General features: G+C 34.3%; 1 protein-coding gene across 8 annotated transcripts in view; it reads right to left on the bottom strand.

Moving 5' to 3' along the window:
* ASPP (Ankyrin-repeat, SH3-domain, and Proline-rich-region containing Protein) overlaps positions 1–19,671 on the bottom strand; it is a 309,410-nt gene that overhangs the window by 48,201 nt on the left and 241,538 nt on the right. For 7 of the 8 annotated variants that reach the window (XM_065358734.1, XM_065358731.1, XM_065358732.1 and 4 more), the window contains one exon: positions 10,136–10,415. The exons of the other annotated variant lie outside the window; for it this stretch is intronic. In XM_065358734.1, the coding sequence (XP_065214806.1) occupies positions 10,136–10,415 (280 nt within the window). The remainder of the gene's footprint in view (positions 1–10,135; positions 10,416–19,671) is intronic. 8 annotated transcript variants of the gene reach the window in all.

A 19,671-nucleotide genomic window follows, 5' to 3' on the forward strand; every position in this document is an offset into this window, starting at 1 on the left:
ACAGCACATCGTATACGAGTACAAGTATACATATAAGACGAAAGTTGAAGCTCGTGTACTATATACTACAGTAATACTATAGTACATACCATCACGACACCGTGTAGTTTTCCACACATATACCCAACCCATTAAACCCTAGTATATAGTACACCGTTCAACAACTCCAATTCTGTCTACATATACTCGAACGAGTCGCTCGGCGAGAAAATTACATTAAAAAAGCCCTACGTCTTTCCCACGCGTTCAAACGCGACGCGACGAGCCATCGCCATCCCCAAGTGAAAACAACGAGAAAAAACAAACTTTTTTTCTTCTTTTGCAACCTTGTCAACAAATAATGCCCTAACAATCAATCATTTGGCCTCGTTAAATAAAATTTTCACGACTATGATTCGTATTAGTTTAACGATGATTACACGTATATCCGCCTACCTAAATGTTTGCAAAAAACGGCCGCTCTATTTTCCCATTTCAAATTGATACGACAGTTATACGCGTGTTAGTTTGTTTGCTTGTTAATATGTATTTCAAAATAGGTACGTACCTCCTTCGTATAGCTATATTATATTATGTACTTGTATTTTCAAAGAGAAATATACGTAAATTCGATGAAAAATAAAAATTATCATTCATCATTAAACACAGGTAGACTAAGTATGTTTTTTCAACAAGGGTCGGTGTACAATATTAAATTACGATTATTTCACAAGGTGTCCTTGTCATAATTTGCATAAAACATTTCACAGCAAAACCAAAACTCCTGTGCGCTACTTACTCTAGTTGGGGAGTATGCCTGTCCTGTAGAATTCCTTAACTACCCACGGTTCTAACCCAGATAATAACAAGCCAGGTCACAAGTGACCTTAGAAAAGGGTTCCCCGGATTCAGGATCAGGATTGTCCAACTTCGTAAGAATTAGAATGTTGAACATTAAATTACATTTTTAGTTGAATTAATGGTCAATCTCATATTCAAAAAAATTTTTAAAATCATTGAAAACTCCAAATAATATTCGAATAATTTGAATATTGCAAATATTCGTTTCATCGTTTCCTCAACATTTTTTTAATAAACATTTTAATTATTTGTGGAAAAGTTGCCGAAATCAGTAGGTTTTATTTAATTTAACGTGTTTTACTGTTAAGTAAACATCATTTTTCTAAAAAAAGCTTTTTGGTTTTCATTTTTTTTCTTTTCCACATTTCCACGATGGAAAAGAAAAGAAAAAAAGAAGTTGATTACTTCATTGTGATCATGAATATTCGAATTATTTTCCAAATTATTCGGGTTCGCATTGTGGCAGCTTTTTCACAAAACATTTTTTTTTAATGTTGAATGTGAAACGATTTTTACAATTTTTAAACGGAAGTTGTAATTCCACTTATTACATAATTATTACTTGCTGCTCGAGCTCGTTGCTGCCAAGAAATGTCATTTTTTAAATCAAAATTTAATGTCCATTCTTTTCAAATTTGTATTCATCTTGATTATTTAGGCTAGAAATATTTTCAAAATAAAAAACAGAAATTGTAATCGAAATGAAGTCAGAAGTGTGTGAAAAAAACAAGCCATCGGCTATTCGCTGATTGCAAAAAGGTTTTCGCTTTTTTTTTTTTTATAAATTTGATTACAGATCAAAACTGCCAAAAGCCAGAAATCAGAGTAATGAATTTGCAAAAATGCTGAAAGAAAGCTGAATAAAAAAATGTTTTTGACTAGATTTTAGCTTTTCAGCTAGTTTTATTTTTCAATCAATCATACAGCATTGGCTAGGCTTTAGCTTTGAAAATCCCCAAACTTCCTCAGTTCCTCGGCTTTCAACTTTTTAGGATTTAGCTTTCTGTTAGCTTTCCATCCCTGGCTTTTATGATCTATATTTAAAATAAATGATGAAAACGTAATTAATTAATCATAATCAATCTAATTCCAAATTATAAAACCTCATCTGGCAATGTTAAACACTAATCACAGATTGGTCCCTCCGAAATACTGTTCACTGGTTGGTTACAAATGGAAAAATTTATCATTAAAATCAATTGCAATAGGGTTTTTAGCTGCTAGCAGCAAAAACCCTAATAAAAATAAAGATAGTTCACAATATATGACGACGCTAGAAAGCCGTTGTCTAAAGAAATGAAAAATAAACAAGCCATCAGCAAAGAATTCGCTGATTGCAAAAAGGTTTTTGCTTTTTGTTAATTGCTTTTTAGTTGTTTTTTTTTTTTTTTTTTTTGTACATTTGATTACAGCCAACACTGCCAAACGCAAGAAATTTACAGAATACAGATGAGTACCTAATAAGTAATGACTAATGAATTTGCAAAAATCTGAAAGAAAGCTGAATAAATATAGCTTTTGGCTAGCTTTTACAGCTTGTTTTTCAATTTCAATCTTTAATCATACAGCTTTGGAATCCCAAAAAAGTAAATTCGATGTCTAAAGGTTTTTGTTGAACGTTTGAATTTTTTCATTTTTTCACTAGGTACCTTTTTGACTAAATTCACTACTTTTACCCATTTATAAAATCACTATTTTTACTACCTGTTAGATACCCAGTTTTCCACTTTGATGTTTTACTGGTGGTCCTGGTGGTTCCACCACTCAAAAAAAAACGGTTCCAAATGGTTCTAGTTCAGAAATAATATAGTAAAACATTGAACGTTTACAAAAATTTCTTTCCCCTTTACTTCACTCATTTTGTCTAAAAAACACCAATGATTACTTCAGTTTGGTAAAAAAAAAGAAGTTTCAATGATAAGGGGGTTCGATGGTTCTTCTTATTTAAAATCTGGTTCTGGTTCTTGTAATAATTGTTCTTTTCTTCAAAGACGCAATCGGTACTAAACGGTTCTAAATTTTTTCAAGTCAATTTTATAATAGTGATTCTTTTGGGACTTTTGTTTTCCAAATTTTGAAACTGTTCTGATGGTTCTGATTCCTGTTTCAGCTGACCAAAACGGCGGTGGTGACTCTCCAAACGGTGGTTGTTTCAAATGGTTTTCAACCCTACAGAAAACCATATTTATATCTGAAATTTGTATTCTATAGATACCTATGTAAGAAATATTCAAATAATCATATATGTAATGCTTAACCTGATACGATGGCAGCAATGCTGCCGCATGTACATATCTCAAATAAAGAAATACTTGAAAAAATACTTGGTCATTTTCGCTCAAAAATGGTCATCTGTATTCAAAAATACTCATTTTTATTCAAAATGAGTTTTTATATTTTTATTCTAAAATAATCGTTTTATTCAACAATACTCATTTTTAAAATCAGAAAGGCTACTTTTTTCAAAAGTAGTAAAATGGTAATTTATACTCAAAAATAGTCATGCCCGGGAAAAAAAGTTTTATAGAATTTTATAAAAAATACCCACTTAATTTCTATACAAAATTTGTCTCTATCAAACTGTATACAACTGTATAAAATTTTATGCAGTTGTATGCAGTTGTATACAGTTTGATAGAGACAAATTTTGTATAAAAAATAATTGGGTATTTTTTATAAAATTTTATGTGTGGTTGTTATGAAGAAAAATTTTAACATTGATTCAAACATTTTGTGGATTGTGGGCTTCCAAAGCATCCACTTTTTTATCAAAAATTAAGTCCTACGCTCGTCACTTCACTACACATGACACTTTGAGTGGAATAATTAGAAGAGATCAATAAAATCAATTATAGAGAATGATGCAGTACTTTATCTAAGAGTACTAACTATACCATTTCATTTGATACAATTGTATCATTTTTGATAAACTTGTATAAAAATGTATAAAATATTGTCTATTTGATAAAATTGCATAAATTTTGATAAAAAAAAAAAATTAAAAACCAACACCGTATTTGATCAATTTTATCAAATTTTATACAGCTGAATCAAATTCTATACAAATGTACACAGTTTTAAACAATTTTATAAACGTTTATACAATTAATGCAAAATATCCATTCTACTGAAAAAAATTTTATACAATTTTATCAAAGCAATTACTCTTCCTTTTATCAAAATCTATGTGAATGTATAAAACTGTATACAATTATATGCATTTGATACACCTTTATAAAAAGCTCATTCAATATTGATGAAATTCTATAAAATTTTATGCAATTTTATCAAAGCAATTATTTTTCTTTTTATGAAAATGTATAGGAATGTATAAAACTGCATACAATTGTATCATATTTGATACACCTTTATAAAAAGCTATTTCAATTTTGATGAAATTCTATAAAATTGAATGCAATTTTTATAGAACTCTATACAAGTTAATGCAATTTTTATAGAATTCTATACAAGTTTATAAAACTTTTTTTCCTGGGTGTTTATTCAAAAATACTCATTTTTATTCAAAAAATACCCATTTTTATTCAAAAATAAGCCTAGTCGTTTTCATTCAACAATACTCATTTTTAAAATCAGAATGGCTACTTTTTTCAAAAGTAGTAAAATGGTCCTTTTTATTCAAAAATACGCATTCTTTAAAATCAAAATGGCCACTTTTTTCATCAAAATAGCTACTTTTTTCAAAAGAAATCATTTTTATTCAAAAATTTCAACTGTAATTCAGAAATAACCATTTTGTTTCAAAAATCATTATGCCTATAAAAAACAGTCATTTTTAATCAAAAGTTGTCACTTTTATCAAAAATAGTAATTTTTATTCAAAAACATTCTTTTTTAAAATCATGGCAACATTTTTCAAAAGTAGGTACCTAAAAACTTTTATTCGAAAATTTCAACTGTAGGTAGGTCTAGGTAGGTAGCTAGGTACCTAATTCAGAAATGACCATATTATCATTTCAAAAATTGTCATTTTTTTTACTCAAAAATTATCATTTGTATTCAAAAAGATGTACTCATTTTTAAAATCAAAATGGCCATTTTTTTTCAAAAGTAGTAATTTTTATTCAAAAATTTCAACTTTAGTTCAAAAATAACCATTTGAAGAGTGATATTCCAAAACTCGCTTTGTCCATTTTTATCAAAGTTGGGTTTTCAGTGGTACCGGGTAGATGAAGTATTAACTCACATTCCTACATCATCAACCTACCAAAATGAGGTGTTAAACTCACTTAAATAGCCAATTCACTAAAAATTTTTAAAAAAATAATGTTCCAAAACGCGCTTTGTCCATTTTTATTGAAATTTTTTTCTGCAGTATTTAGTGGATGAAATGTATACCTACACTCCTACATCATAAATCCACCCAAATAAAGTGCTAAACTCGCCTAAAAAGCCAATTTACCCGTTTAAAGGGAAACTGTTTTTCCTCTCTCCTGAAAAGTTGTGAAAATGGACAAAGCGAGTTTTGGAATATCACTCTTCATTTCATTTCAAGAATATCATCTATGTACCTAGGCATCCAGGTTGTTGAGGAACTCTACGGTCCTGTCTGGCGACTCTCAGCCCATGCTGATAAAGTGAATGTGTCTTTGAATGAGGCAAGTAGACTAATGAGTGGTGACAGCCTATCTCAGAGCAACCCCTCTGGATAAAAACAAACTGTATGATCTAGTGAAGAAATGTCGATACCTCAATTATCAAACCTCTAAAGCACTGATACTCAAACTATCGAGCTTGATATTTTATAATTATTATTCTCTGGAATGATCGCCCTAAAAGAGACGAAAAACATGAAACAAGACGCTAACCGCTGATTGCAAAATAGTTTTTGTATTTGCTTTCACCATCTTCAGTAGAACCTTCAAAGTGGTTTTGAACTTTCACGACAATGGCCTAGGTTGGCGCAGAATATCAATTAGCATCTTTTAGAACTGTGCCATTTCTCCAAAACAGGTTGGATAGGAACCAAAGTGAAATTATACAACAATTTTTTTTGAAAATTCCTCCACTTCCAGGGCTCATATCTTCTCTACATACGTACCTCTGAAACTAAAATTTTTTCTTGGAGACTTCCAACCTCAAAATGAAGGTCTCCGCTAAATTTTCCAATTTGGTCGAAGCCCCCTGACATTTTTTCTCTTTCGATCCACCCCCACCCCCCCCCCTGAACATGGATTTTTCTTCAGAGGAGGCATTCTAATAAAAGCACTTCACTACTTTCATTCTCCCAGAAATTGAATGAACGGTAAAGAGGATCAACAATCGTAAACCCAGTAACTCAAACAAAGCTTCTAATTTTTCCCCATTTACATACGTACAAATCTCGCTAAAAAGTCTCCCTCCGTCTTTCACATTTCCCAGCCTATAAATACAACGTAGCTCGTACAAATTCACGCTACGTAGGAAATAATTTCCCCACACACAGGCTGTTTTTTGAAACGTGCTATATGTATATATAAGATGACGAAAAGTGAAAAGCCTCGCATATTTCGAGTACATACAACACAAGTAGTATGTAGACTCACATAATACGACATTTCTTCAGGCCATAAACATGCAACGTCGTTGTACTAAATTCAAAGTCGGCTTCATTTTGACTCGTTCGACTATTTAACGAGGGAATTTTTCGCCACAAAGCTACGCGTACGACTGCGACTTTCCAACTGCAAACTAAACACTTCCTCGAGCTTCACTCGGTACTTTTTTGATGTTCGCTTCGTTTATTTTCGCGGCACTGGCATCTTTGGCGCGGAAAACTTGGGCAAAACACCACCCAGTTCCGCGTGCCTGTGCTCGTGCGAAAGGCGAGGCCGGAAAAACACCCCCGCACCGCACACGTCTCGAGCTCCCATAAAACCTAATAATATACAGAGTTAAAATTGCGTACGCTTTTTCTCGAGTCGAGACGACGAGCAGAAACTCATTCTTAATTACAAACCCTTCTGGTGTACCGGTGAAGAAACAGCATCGCTGGTACTTCAAAGTCCGCAGCCCCTATAGCTTCGGGGGGCTACCTTATAATAATTTTTCGCATCTGTTGATCGAATCGATAGCAACGAGAGAAAACGCTCTCGGTATTTATTATTTTTATAAGACGATTACCGTGTTATACAACGAGCTTTTATTACCCACTGTTTCGCACAAGCCCCAGCGACGAGCACCCCGATCGTAGTAAAATATTTCTAAATGGTTTTGATGGATTTTAAAACGAAAGCTTTTATCCGAACGGTCGGTCTGTTTGTACTTAAAAAGCCAAACACCATTGTAGTTTTATTCCGCAACTACAACAACTACGAGGTACCTACAATAAAAGTATATTAACTGTTAACAAAAACCCAAACCAAACGGAACCCTGAAAAGTACAAACGTAAACCTAGACGAATTCAGCATTTAGATGCACGTTTTTTCTCCTACATTAGTTTCTCAAGCTATATAACCTCGCTACGACTCGTTTCAGCTTCATTATTTCAAATTAAAAAGGAATCGTACCTACGTACCTACGAAAGGAACTTCGTATGCTTTGATTTTTCATCTCGACATGCGTCTTTTTTTTACTCCTCCAACTCGCCCGCTACTCCTCATCGCAAGCACGAGACACAAACTGTTGCGAAATGTTTTCTTCCTTCATTTTCGTAACAAAAACCGCCAAGAAAAAAAGAACAATTTTCCATCGAGCTACGACGCGACGTTATTACAGCCGCTCTTTCCTCACGTCATCCTATCGTCGTCGCATCGTCGTCAAATGTCTAAAGGTATGGAGAAAGTACCAAGACATGAATTATTTATCACTCGCCTTTATATATATGTATATCGTGGCTGCCTCGTGCACCCTTTTCGCGTACCCAAGGATGGGGAGGGAGTGTCGTGGTTGGTATTTTGCGAAAATAATTTTTCAACTCTGTGTATTACCTACACACGGCGAATCTATGTACTCGACATCATTTATTCGCCCTTCAATGTTTTAGATTAATTATGAGCGCATAAACGTAGTCACGTTTTACTCTTCATTACCACCAACACTGAACACACACGCACCGCACGTGTACCACATCAACGACGTATAGGCATCTTATATCAGCGCGAATTCATTAACACGTCGAAGGCGAGAAATGAACACGATGCAGGTAAATTAGCCGAAGAAATTCGACATTTTTGGTTACCTGGTGAGCGTTTTTTGGAGAAAATTTTCAATTTTTTCTCAGAGTTATCAGCAGCGAACCTGTCAGTTAATCCAATTTTATGAATTTCAATGGCCAAATTGTTTCATTTCAAGAATTTTTCAAATTATGTTTGGTATAAGGATCTTAAGACAAAAAGAGGAAGAAGTGCAGTTGAATGCTCAAAAATGTTGGAATTTGGTAATTTAGTGATTTTTGGCTAGAATTTGATGAATTTTCGTAGTTATTTTCAAGAATTATTGGAAACACAGCCTACCATATAAGAAAAAGTCAACCAACGTAACTTTCAACTCAGAGTCAAGGTTCTACCAAATTTGGTTAAATTTCGGTAACTTTTTAGGGAGGGGGGGAGACGATCCAACTCAATGAAAATATTAATTCACAACAAGAAAATATCCCTGCTCCAAAAAAGATCTCAAAACATGGAGAAGAAATGATACATTCTCAAGCATCAACAACCCGAATCAGAAACAATTAAACAATTTTGATGAATTTCAAAAATAAATTTTTAAAATTTGGTAACACATTGATGCAAGCTTTTCAAAGTCGAATAAACACAAATTTTAGAATTTAATCATTAAGACCATATCGAGTTATTATCGATTTCAATTTTTGAAAATCCATCTCTAAAAAATCAACAAGAAAAAATGATAAAAATTTCCATAAATTTTGATTTTCTATAAAAAAAAATTAAAATTTTTCAACTTTAAAATTAACGAGATCAAAACAATCAAATTATTCCTTGCATTTTTCATAAACATGTTTCAGAAATAATGTTATCTTGAAAAATGAATTCTTATACAGGGTGTGCGGGCAGTGATGGTACATACAAAAAAACATAAGATAAACAAGTTGTCTATTTTAAAATTGAAGGGGCAAAATACGTTTTCAAAATCCAAGAGGCTAAATTCATTTTGATCATGGGGGTTGGTGATACTTTTAAAAATGAACAAAATCACCTATTATGTATGACTTTTTGCCAAACTTACAAATTGAAGGGACTACAAATGATTTTAATTTCGAAAAATCGCGATGAAAAAAATGAATGCGGAAATGAATATTTACAACGTCAAAAAATAAACAAATTTTGTTATGATAAGTTTTTTTCTTACTCTAAAATTTAAAATGTTTTAGAAGCTTAACAATTTTCGATTTGCTAAAAATTTCATTAAATTTACTATTTTTGAGCTCCAAAAACTTTTTAAATTTTAAAGTAAGAAAAAAAATGATCACAACAAAATTTGTTTATTTTTTAACGTAGAATTCATTTCCGTATTTATTTTTTTCAACTCGACTTTTTGAAATTAAAAATCATTTATAGCCCCTTCAATTTGCTAATTGGTCAAAAAGTTAAGTTATAATAGGTAATTTTGTTCGTTCCTCAAAGTACTATCGACCCCCATCGTCAAAATTAGATTTTAGCTCTTAGATTTTGAAAACGTATTTTTCCCCTTCAATTTTGAAGATAGACCACTCTTTCACATTTTTTTTCTCAGTCGTACCCGGTTGTATCCAAATCTGAAGTTTGTACCAGCACTCCTCGGACACCCTGTATATGAGCTTTTGCACAAATCAAAAATTTTAGGTACTCTTAATTCATGAAGGTTTTTCCTTCCCTTGTAAAGATAGTTTAGACTTTACAATAAATTATACGCGTATTGGAATGTGTATTTACTTCGCAGAATATTGATAAGATAAATTTATATTTTTTCAAATTCATTTAAATCATTTCACAAATGAAGAAAAACGCTACTTTCATGGTTGAAAATTTGAAAAAAGTTTCCAAACGAACGCTAGAGTATCACCAAAAAATACTTTCCATCCCCCTTTACCAATTTTTTCAGGTAGTAAGGGTAGAAAGCTACTGCACAAAGAAGAAAAATATCCTGTCAAGTCGCTTCACAAAATAAAAATTTTGAAAATTCGTTTACATTATATTCATCGACTCATCGTCAATCCTAATGATTCAAGTTATTTTTGCACCAATCTTACATATGAGAATTATTCAACAAAAACGTCGATTTTACAACCCTAGCAATCTGAACTTTTGACTAAAAATACTTATCCCAAAATACCAAAAACCAAAGATGGCTACTTACTGAGCGAAACATTGTTCAATTTAGTTTGATCCACTTGACCTCGAAGTTGCCTCAACTTTCGCAGCTTTTGTTCCTGGGCTTCGACGCGATCGCGTAACCTTCGCAGACGTTCGTGCTCGATAGCTACTTGCTGGTGTTTGGCTTCGTGCTGTTTCAGAAAGCGTAATCGTTGCTCTTTGGCAGCGAGTAGCTGCCGTTGCGAGTCTATCTGTTGCTGTTGCCGGCACGCCATCTCTTCCAATTCGCTCACCGTCAGTTCCGGAGGCACTCCTTCAGGTAACTGAAAGTTGAAAATAGAGGATAGTGAATTTGGTATAAATTGAAAAAAAAAAAAAATGTTGACAATACTCTAAAATGTTCTAAACCCATCAATAATTAATGGGAAATTGAAGAATAAAACAATATTTTTCCATCGAAAATGATCTATCATTTGAGATTGAAAATTAAAAGAGCCGAGAAAAATAACTTCTTCCTCATCAAATGATCAAGATCGAAATACTCCGATCAACATTTCTTAGGCGATCAAAAAGAACAACGACCAAAACCTAGATATTTCATTATGTATTTTTTGGTAAGTTTTTTTTCCTGTACTTTGCTTTTAATTTTCTAAAAAAACATGTAGATATAAATGCTTCAACATTTTACTGCTAGAGCTTAAAATTAACCCTTCAAGATGAGGAATTGGAAAATTTGAACTTGAAATCTAAGGAGACCTCGAAGGCAGATTCCAATTTCAACTTCCATTTTACCCTCGGGCTTGAATTGAAATGGACTCTCGGAAGAGGAGGGTTGAAGGTCAAAATTCAGAATTGAAAAATATTTAATACCTATGCGTATTGAAATGCAAGTATTCAATGACATTGATTTCAATGTCGACCTCTAATTTAAGATTATTTGATTGAACAGGTTTTATGACATTTTTTGAAAAATTGAAATTTTCAAAAAGTAGCTGGAAGCTTCAAAACCACTTGAAACTACCTGCAGTCGATTTCTTATCATATTTAAATCAGTTTGCGGAGTAAATTTCGGCTTTCTACCTCCATTTAATAAAATGTTGTGAAAATTTCAAGTTTCAAAAATCTGCTGGAGAGTCCAGGAATTTTGACAGTCACTGGAGGCTCCAAGACGACTTGAAATTTACCTGCAGTCGACTTCGTAGCGTATTGAAATTGGTTTGCAATATATTCATTTCGGCTTTCCTACTCCATTTTGATGAAATTTTGTGGGAATTTCGAGTTTCAAAAATCTGCTGGAGGCTCCAGAACTACTCAAAACGGGTTGAAACAATTTCCAATCGATTTGACAGGTCGAAAATAGAGTTAATCCCAAATTTCAGTTTTCTGGGTCAATTTGGTAACATTTCGATTTTTTCCCCTTATTTTTGGTCTAAATTCGTATTTCAAAAATTCGCCAATAATCAAAAAAGGCACTTTAGCACTTGAAATTTTGACAGATGAAGAATTTTTCCCTGCTCTTTCGATGTATCTTTATACGGTTTAGAAAAATTTCGCACAAATCTGATGTTGGAACGCAAAATTTATGATTTTGGTTGACCTGTCAATCAAAATGACCGCCATTTTGTAATTAGGGCCACTTTTTTTGTGGACAATGGCTAAAAATGTTCCTTAGGACTACCCCGCCTTCAAGAAAAAAGTTGCCACAGAGGATCGCCGGTGGGGGGTTGAAATAGATCCTTATGTGAGCCCTCCGACTACAATTTTTAAATCGTTTTCAATTTCTTGAGCTATACATAGCTGAATGCCCTCTCCACGTTTCATTGGAGAGGAAGGTGGACGATCCAAAAACACACTTTTTCTCACTCATGTCAAAACTCCTTCGTTCTGGTTGCACGTAAGACAAATAATGTAAAACATGCTTAAAAATTCGCCACGATGATGTTAGCTCATCAACGTAGTCCCCTCGTTTCTCGCATAGATAGGTACGTATAAAATAGATACCAAAGGTAATAGGTAGCTGGTAGGTCTACGACACGACGAGGGGTTGGTGTACCCTATATCTTTACGCGTCGTCGAGAATATCATTTAACGTAGCTAACACCAATCCAATCACCATGGCTTGGTGCGGTATACGGCGAACCCACGAAACCGTATAAATTAACATTTCAGATTATAATTGAAAAGTTGCCGACTCGCATTAACGTTTTCGCCAAAGTTGATAACTTAACGTGTACGAAGTAGGCTTTGATTGAGTTCTAGTCGCAGTATGCTCTCGTACACGGAAACGAGCAAGGCAGCGTGTATTATGCTTTCTATAACGCTCAATAATGGGTTTCACTTTTCCACTAAAATTCACTTCCTCCCTTTACTATACGTAGCAGGTAGGTATACCTCACTCTTACTACTACGTATAGTTAGGTACTCTTACTCATCACGTCACGTTTTCAAGGACTCGTCTACTACGATGCTGATGCCACATATAATATGCTGTACCAGAGGTGGTGAGTCTGGGTATCCTTAGATGTATAAGTTGTTGCGCATATATTGGCACTTTTAATGAGCATTAGCCAGAATAGGTAGAAGAAGTAGACGAGTCAAGAAAAGGGGATGAAACTTTAACCATAACACTATAAGCCAAGATGTTGCTTATGGTATTCTTCGAATGCTAACTACACACTTACATGAAATGATACTTTCATATCGATGCTTTTATCGTTTCACCATCAGTATGTAAGCCAAAAATTAACCATGGGAACCAAAAACGTCACAACTCGACGTATGAACGAATGAAAATGCCCTAGTTTGAGAAAAGAAAAAAATGAAAAAATTGATCAATCGTTGTTTCGTAAAGACAGAACCTATTTTACTCTGAGTTGACATCGAGTATTTATTTAAAGAAAAGCAAGAATATCGTGAAAAGCTTCATCTCGCGTAACATAGACACAGGTGTTTGAAAATCACGAATCAGAACTGTGTGATTTCATTCGAGTCGTCAGTTCGCCGACGACGATGATAATTTGTAAACGTCAAATACGAGACGCGCTACAAAAGCTTAAAAAATTACTACCAGTCTTATATCTTCTCTTTGGTTGGTTTATTGTCGTCCTTCGGCTAGCAATTTATTTAGAAAAATGACACCTAGATTATTTTCTTTAGTATGTATTAAAATCCCGCAGACGCATAGCTCTCGGGTACTCGTAATGCATCCGCGATTAACTCCCATAATCTCGTCGAGAAAATATAATAATTTTTCTTTATTACGAATGAGACTACGCGAAGACAGAGACGCGCAGACGGAGACGGTGGCAAGCAGCAGCGAAAACGACATAACGGTGAAATCCACGTACAATATAATAATCTTTTATCCGGCATCCCCGAGCTTTGGAAATCTAAGAAATTACCGACGCGAAGCAGGAGCGCCTTCACCTTTCGACCATTGGGGGTCGCTCGGTGCACCGAGCCTAATTAAAAGTACACACGAGTAATGCGGCGGTGATGGCACGAGTACAACGACGACTGACGATGACGAAGACGTGGCCCAAGGGGGTACTGAGGTTTACCGAAATTGCGACCTAATAAAGTACCTCTACCCGGGGCATGACGACGATGAGGACGCGAGTTCATCAGGCCGGCAAAGTAAACTCGATGCCAGGCTGAAATACTCGTAATCCGTCGGGAAATAGGATCAAGCGAGAGAAGTTTAATTTCAACGCATTCTCATTAAAACGGCGCGCCGAATAAACTTCGATCCGGAAGCAACGCCGAGGCGAATCTGTCGCTCCACTAATTTACCCATCTTTTAGCCTTGTTTTTCCTTCTTTTTGTATACTATAATGCATTCTACTTATCAAGAGTCTATAAACAGCGTTGTTAATTACAGCGCCGAAAAAAAAATTACCTCTTCACATCGAAACGGTGTTTCGTAACCTTTCAAAGTCTTCTTACTACGTACGAAAAGTACCTCGCGAACTCAAATGAGACGAGTTCTCATCATTGTTTTGCTTTTTTCGAGTACCCCTCGCTCTTCGTCTCGTTTTATTTACACTCTATCGTGCTTCGCTCGCGAGCACTCCATCATCCACTTTTCTAGTGGTACTCGACAATTGGAACGGGAAAAGCTTCATTTTTACAGCCGTGATCGTTTCTAATTACTATGAAGCTTTTCCCTCCTCTATCTCCTTCGTTCGTATCTTCGTTTCCTTAAACTGTTCCGGGAAAAATTTTTCCAATCTACTTCCTCATACCATTATTGCACTTGATATTTATTTATAATATGGGTACCGAAGTTTTTTTAAATCAAAAGGTGTAAAACAAAATTTACACAAAATTCGAAATTGTATCAGGATATCTTCCAATTTTTTTGAAAATATCCCTTTTTGAGGAACTGTATCTTCTCTCCAAAGGCACCCGAAGGACTAATTTTTGTTTCGATGATTCTCAATTCAAAATTACGGTTTTTGATGAATATTTGGTCAACGATAAAATCTTTTTTCTGACAAAGTTTTTGAAGAAACCAAAGACAGTTATATCAAAACGACTGCAGAAATGGCATAGTTGGCGAAGTTTGCAAATAAAAATGCTGGCAAAATATACGAAAAATTCCATGCAGTAAACTGAAAAGGTGAAAACGGAAGACCTAAAATTGATCCTCAATTTCAGAAAATCGAAAAGGACGCTTTTTCTATCGGAAAATCCAAAGAAGAAACAACCTATACAGAGACCGAATCCAGTAATGCACGCAGTAAGGGAAATTGAAATTCAAATTTCAGCAATTTTTTTTCGGACACAACAGCTTCAGAAGTGAGTAAGGTTTGACAGCCTTGAACAATCCCATTTCAATTCCACATCTTGACAATTTTTTGGTAATCACATTGAGAGATTCTGTGTCCAATAAAACAACAATTCCATGATAGATCATATTTTTTTTTATACATTATTTTGCATGTGAGTAGCAGTCACCAAATAATGAAGAATGTCGCAAACCGGAGGAGACCTCCACGATTTTTTTTTGCAAGAAATTTGAACATATGTATTTGAAATTTTACGAAATGGTGTCGTGTAAAAATTTCAAATCCAGCGAAGATAACAAGATGAAATTTTGCAAAATTTTCAATATCTGATAGCCCTCGAGATGCATATAAAATACCTAATTACTTAATCAAAAAATTGCAATGGTGATGTATATTTTTTCGAGAAATTTTTCTATACACAGGTTGCTATTTTCAGCTAAAACATTACTGAAAATGCGAAAAAATGACTTAAATATATTTCCATAACATGTTTTTATCACATGCAGACAGAAAAATGAAAATAATTCCCCTCACCACCTAATTAAGCACCCCCTCTCCCCTTATAATAGCAAAAATTCTTGACTACCAGAACTTTCAAAAGGAGCGTTACCTTCTGAAAGTTCTGGTTCAAGTACAAATTTTGTACTTTATTAGGCGATGAGAAAAATTTTTTTACGTTTCTGTCAACATAATTATGATGAAGACATAATAAAAACGTGTAAAAGTCATTTTTTCTTTGAATTTTCAATAGTATTTTAGCTAAAAATGGCAAGCATTGAAAAGTTTTTGCTCGGGAAAAAAATAAACAACAAATGACACCGCAACTTTCTGATACGAGTATATTATTTCATAGAGGTACATCTTACGTACTTCAAGGGCTATAACTGAGAATTTTTCAAAATTTCAACTTGTTGTCGTCATACTTTTTTTAATCATTGAAAAAATGTTGTTTTAAGTACATATGTACATATCTATAAGTTTTTATAGAAGTGGTAAGTAGGTATATTTTTAGCTCATACGTAACGAACAATCTCGTATGTCAAAGTTCGGTAAGACTTCATACCGAATGATGAGCAAAGTAAGTTGGAAGTAACTGGTGCAGCTATAAATTATACTTATCAGATTTCACAATTGTACAACAAACCTGAAGCAAACGTAGCATAAAATTCAATTTGTCGCTACACATTCTGCTAAGTTGAGGACATCAAACCAATCATGGAATAGAAGTTTTTTTTTGGCTGATTAATCGATCATGTAGGGACAACATAATCGATCGATTCAAGACCAGTTTTAGCCTTTTACCAACCACTTGAAGATCGACGAATCGCAAAAATTACGATTTTTTTTATCAGCATAGTGGCACTTTCCACCACTAAAAATTCATTTCACAAAAAACCAACACTGGATTCGTGTCTAGCAGGTCAAATAATAACTCAATTACCACACTTCAGGATCATTTCAGTCCATCTACCATCTACCCACAATACCCACATTCACTTCTTTGTACTGAGTTTTTTCTAGCACCTTACTAAAATGAGTAAAAAAATACGAATCGTTTGAGATCAAAATCCAAAACATTAGAAAATATCATTTCTGAAACTTGGGAAATATTTTGGAATTCGGTGGTGCTAATTTTTTCGTCATTAAACTCGTTTCAAAAAATCGATAAAAATAGCCAAAAATTTATCAAATTTTATCGAGTTTTTGAAATCAACAACAATGATTGAAAAAGTGGCACCAACGCAGTTCAAAATAATCCTCAAAGTCGAGAAATGACATCTTTGATGTTTTGCCATAATGAAGTGTATTATTAGAGCAGGGAATATATTTTTTAAAACATGAATTTATTCAAAAAATAAACGATTTGTAAATTTCAACCCCTTTGGATTTGGACGGAAATGTCCCAAGTCGATGTATGTATGTAGAACCTGGGATGCCCTTTTTTAGAAACTTTACTCTCAAAACATGTTAGATTAGGACTAGAGACCAAAAAGCTATACTTCTTTCAAAAATTCCCTCGCTCTGAGGATCAACATCTTCCTCGCAATAGTACCTCAGGAGTCAATATTTTTTCCTGAGTGACTTGCAACATGAAATGAAGGTCCCCACTGAATTTTGTGAAAATCCTGTCATACCTCCCCCCCCCCAATGCAGATGTCAAAGAAGTTTTCCACCGATACAACAACCCAAATTACAGAAGTGCTCTGGTTCAACATTAACAACCCTTGAAACCAAAGAATACTGATTAACTGTGATAAATTGGTGTTGATTTTATAAAGGTGCATGAACAGGACCTCATTGGCACTTTTTTCAATGTTCTTAGCTAAGTCTTATTCAACGTCTACCAGTAATATTCAAAGTGCAACGCAATTTTGAAGAATCATCATAAAATCCCTCATAACTTTACCCCTTCAATTTCCAAATCTCGTAAGCCAATCAACTACAACCAATGACAAAACAAGAAAGTGTCCGAACTAAAAAAACACCCCGTAAACTTGAGGAAAGGTAAGTTTGTTTTGTACTTCAACATGTCATCTTCACATCATACACATACATATAGATACCTGTAATATAAAGGAACGCCAAACGAACGATTCCGCGATCATGCGAATCATCGCCAATATATATTTTTTCCTGGAGTATATTTCAATTAAAATTGAAATGGAACATTACCTACGAACTATCCTTATTTCCATTTATATAATAGAGTCAACCGTCGGATAAATAGAAGGCTTGTAATTGACATTTGGCCTGCGTTTGAATTTACATAAATTTCCATTCGAACGTAGGCGCGCAGAAATGGAAATATGTGTCGTATATGCACATACAGTATACTTGGTTTACGTACATATCTACTCAGTACACTATGGAATCGTTGATTATGCGGTCGAAAGGGATTAAACATAACGTAACGTTTTCAATCGAGATCATATAGTACATACGAGTACACATGGACATGGGTTTAGCGCCTATTCCACTCGTATGGTGCCAAAGCTGCAGCAATTGCATCGTCATCGAATGCATAACTTTTATTATTGTTTAATGTCCGGCAGTAAATGAATTATTCGAAAAGATTAAACCCGATACATATTATTTGTCGTGTATGGATACGTAACTACAAATACATATTAGGTACAGATATACTCGAATACATATTATTGAGAGATCCTCCACCACCGTCATCACCATCTCGTGTGTAAAATTATCCCTATCTTTCACACATTCGCTATTATTGTTGTATGTTTATGCCTGCAGTCTCCACTCAATACACAGACAGTATAGACACTGCAATCACATCAACTATAATCCATTATATAGTCGAATACTCTGATGGTAACGTTGTACGAGTAACTTCGACAATACCTACCTATGCATGCTACAGAAATATCATCAAAATTTACTTCATCACTTCTCTCAAACGACCAAATTTTCTGCACAAACCATTTCTCGTTTCCTATCAGTACACCAAAATACAATTCAACCGCAAGATGCGAAATTAAACCATGACATTATAAGCGAATTGCTACCCCTTTGAAGAGCAAGTAGGTAACATCAAACGACGCTCAATTTTCAACACAACAGTCCCGATAACAGACCACTGAACTTATACACAGCTTTAACATTTCAAAAGTAAATAATCCGATTGCTGCAGCTCTAGCAAAATTACCAGACGTCTGTTTGCTGGTTGTAGCCGATAACATGGCGTTTGTTTCGATAGCCGAGCAAATATCCGGCTATTTTAAATTTCTACCTCGATCTATAGTATATAGGTAGGTACGATGAGGTATACCTCACGTTCTCATTCGATTCGACCTTAATGGAAATTAATTATTAAACTTCGCATTACCGACTCCACAAATACCTTATATAGTGCAACATTGTACCAATCGGACACGCTGTGTCGTCGCCTGTTTACGTTGACGACCAATACCGCAATGTCCTTATCAATTGTAATTATTTTAAGTATACCTATTTCCCCTTATAGGTACCTGCGTATACATTACTTATAAGTACAATATACAAAGCAGTACAGTACACCTGTATCTCTTACGTAGGTTAGGTATACTTTGACATGGCATGCGGTTCTTCTTCGAAAACACCATTCGATAGAGTATTATTTCTTCTTTTGTCGTCGGGTATACAGGTAAAGTAGACACCGCAGGAACAAAATACCCGAGTTGCTCTTTACATTTGTGGGTACGATTACACCTACAATACAAGAGTATCGTACTCGTATTTGCGGTCCTCATGTATCAGATTGTCTTCTGATGTGTCTGTTTTTGTAAATTAATCCCTTATATTTGAATCGTTTTCGTTGTTTAATGCCTTCTTCATAAAGGTATGCCTTACAATGATATCTTATTTTCTATCTGGCGTGGAATGTCGTCAAAGTTTCGAACAGAAAATTGTCGAAAACGAGACATTTCAAGAGAAAATCATCAATGCCCTCCCCTTCTCACGTTCTTACCACATTGAAAAACGGTACCTAACTATTGTAATTATTAGTACATAATAAATATTTTATTACAGAGTAAGTTATTTTTTTATATTCCTGCAGCAACAAATATCTTTTCTCCAAATTATTTTTAAACAGGGATCACAACATACCTGAGGGTAGAAGGTCGCAAACACCTCCAATTTTGATAAAAATACACAGAAAAATACTAGAAGTTTTGTACAACGATTCGCACCAATTCAAGAACGCCAAAAGCAAATATCTACCTATCCATTTTTTGAAGTGAACCGCAGGACTCAACGTGTCTCGAAAACTTTTAATTTTGAAAAAAGG

The sequence above is a fragment of the Planococcus citri genome, chromosome 3 (genome assembly GCF_950023065.1).
Source record: "Planococcus citri chromosome 3, ihPlaCitr1.1, whole genome shotgun sequence".
Classification (NCBI taxonomy): domain Eukaryota; kingdom Metazoa; phylum Arthropoda; class Insecta; order Hemiptera; family Pseudococcidae; genus Planococcus; species Planococcus citri.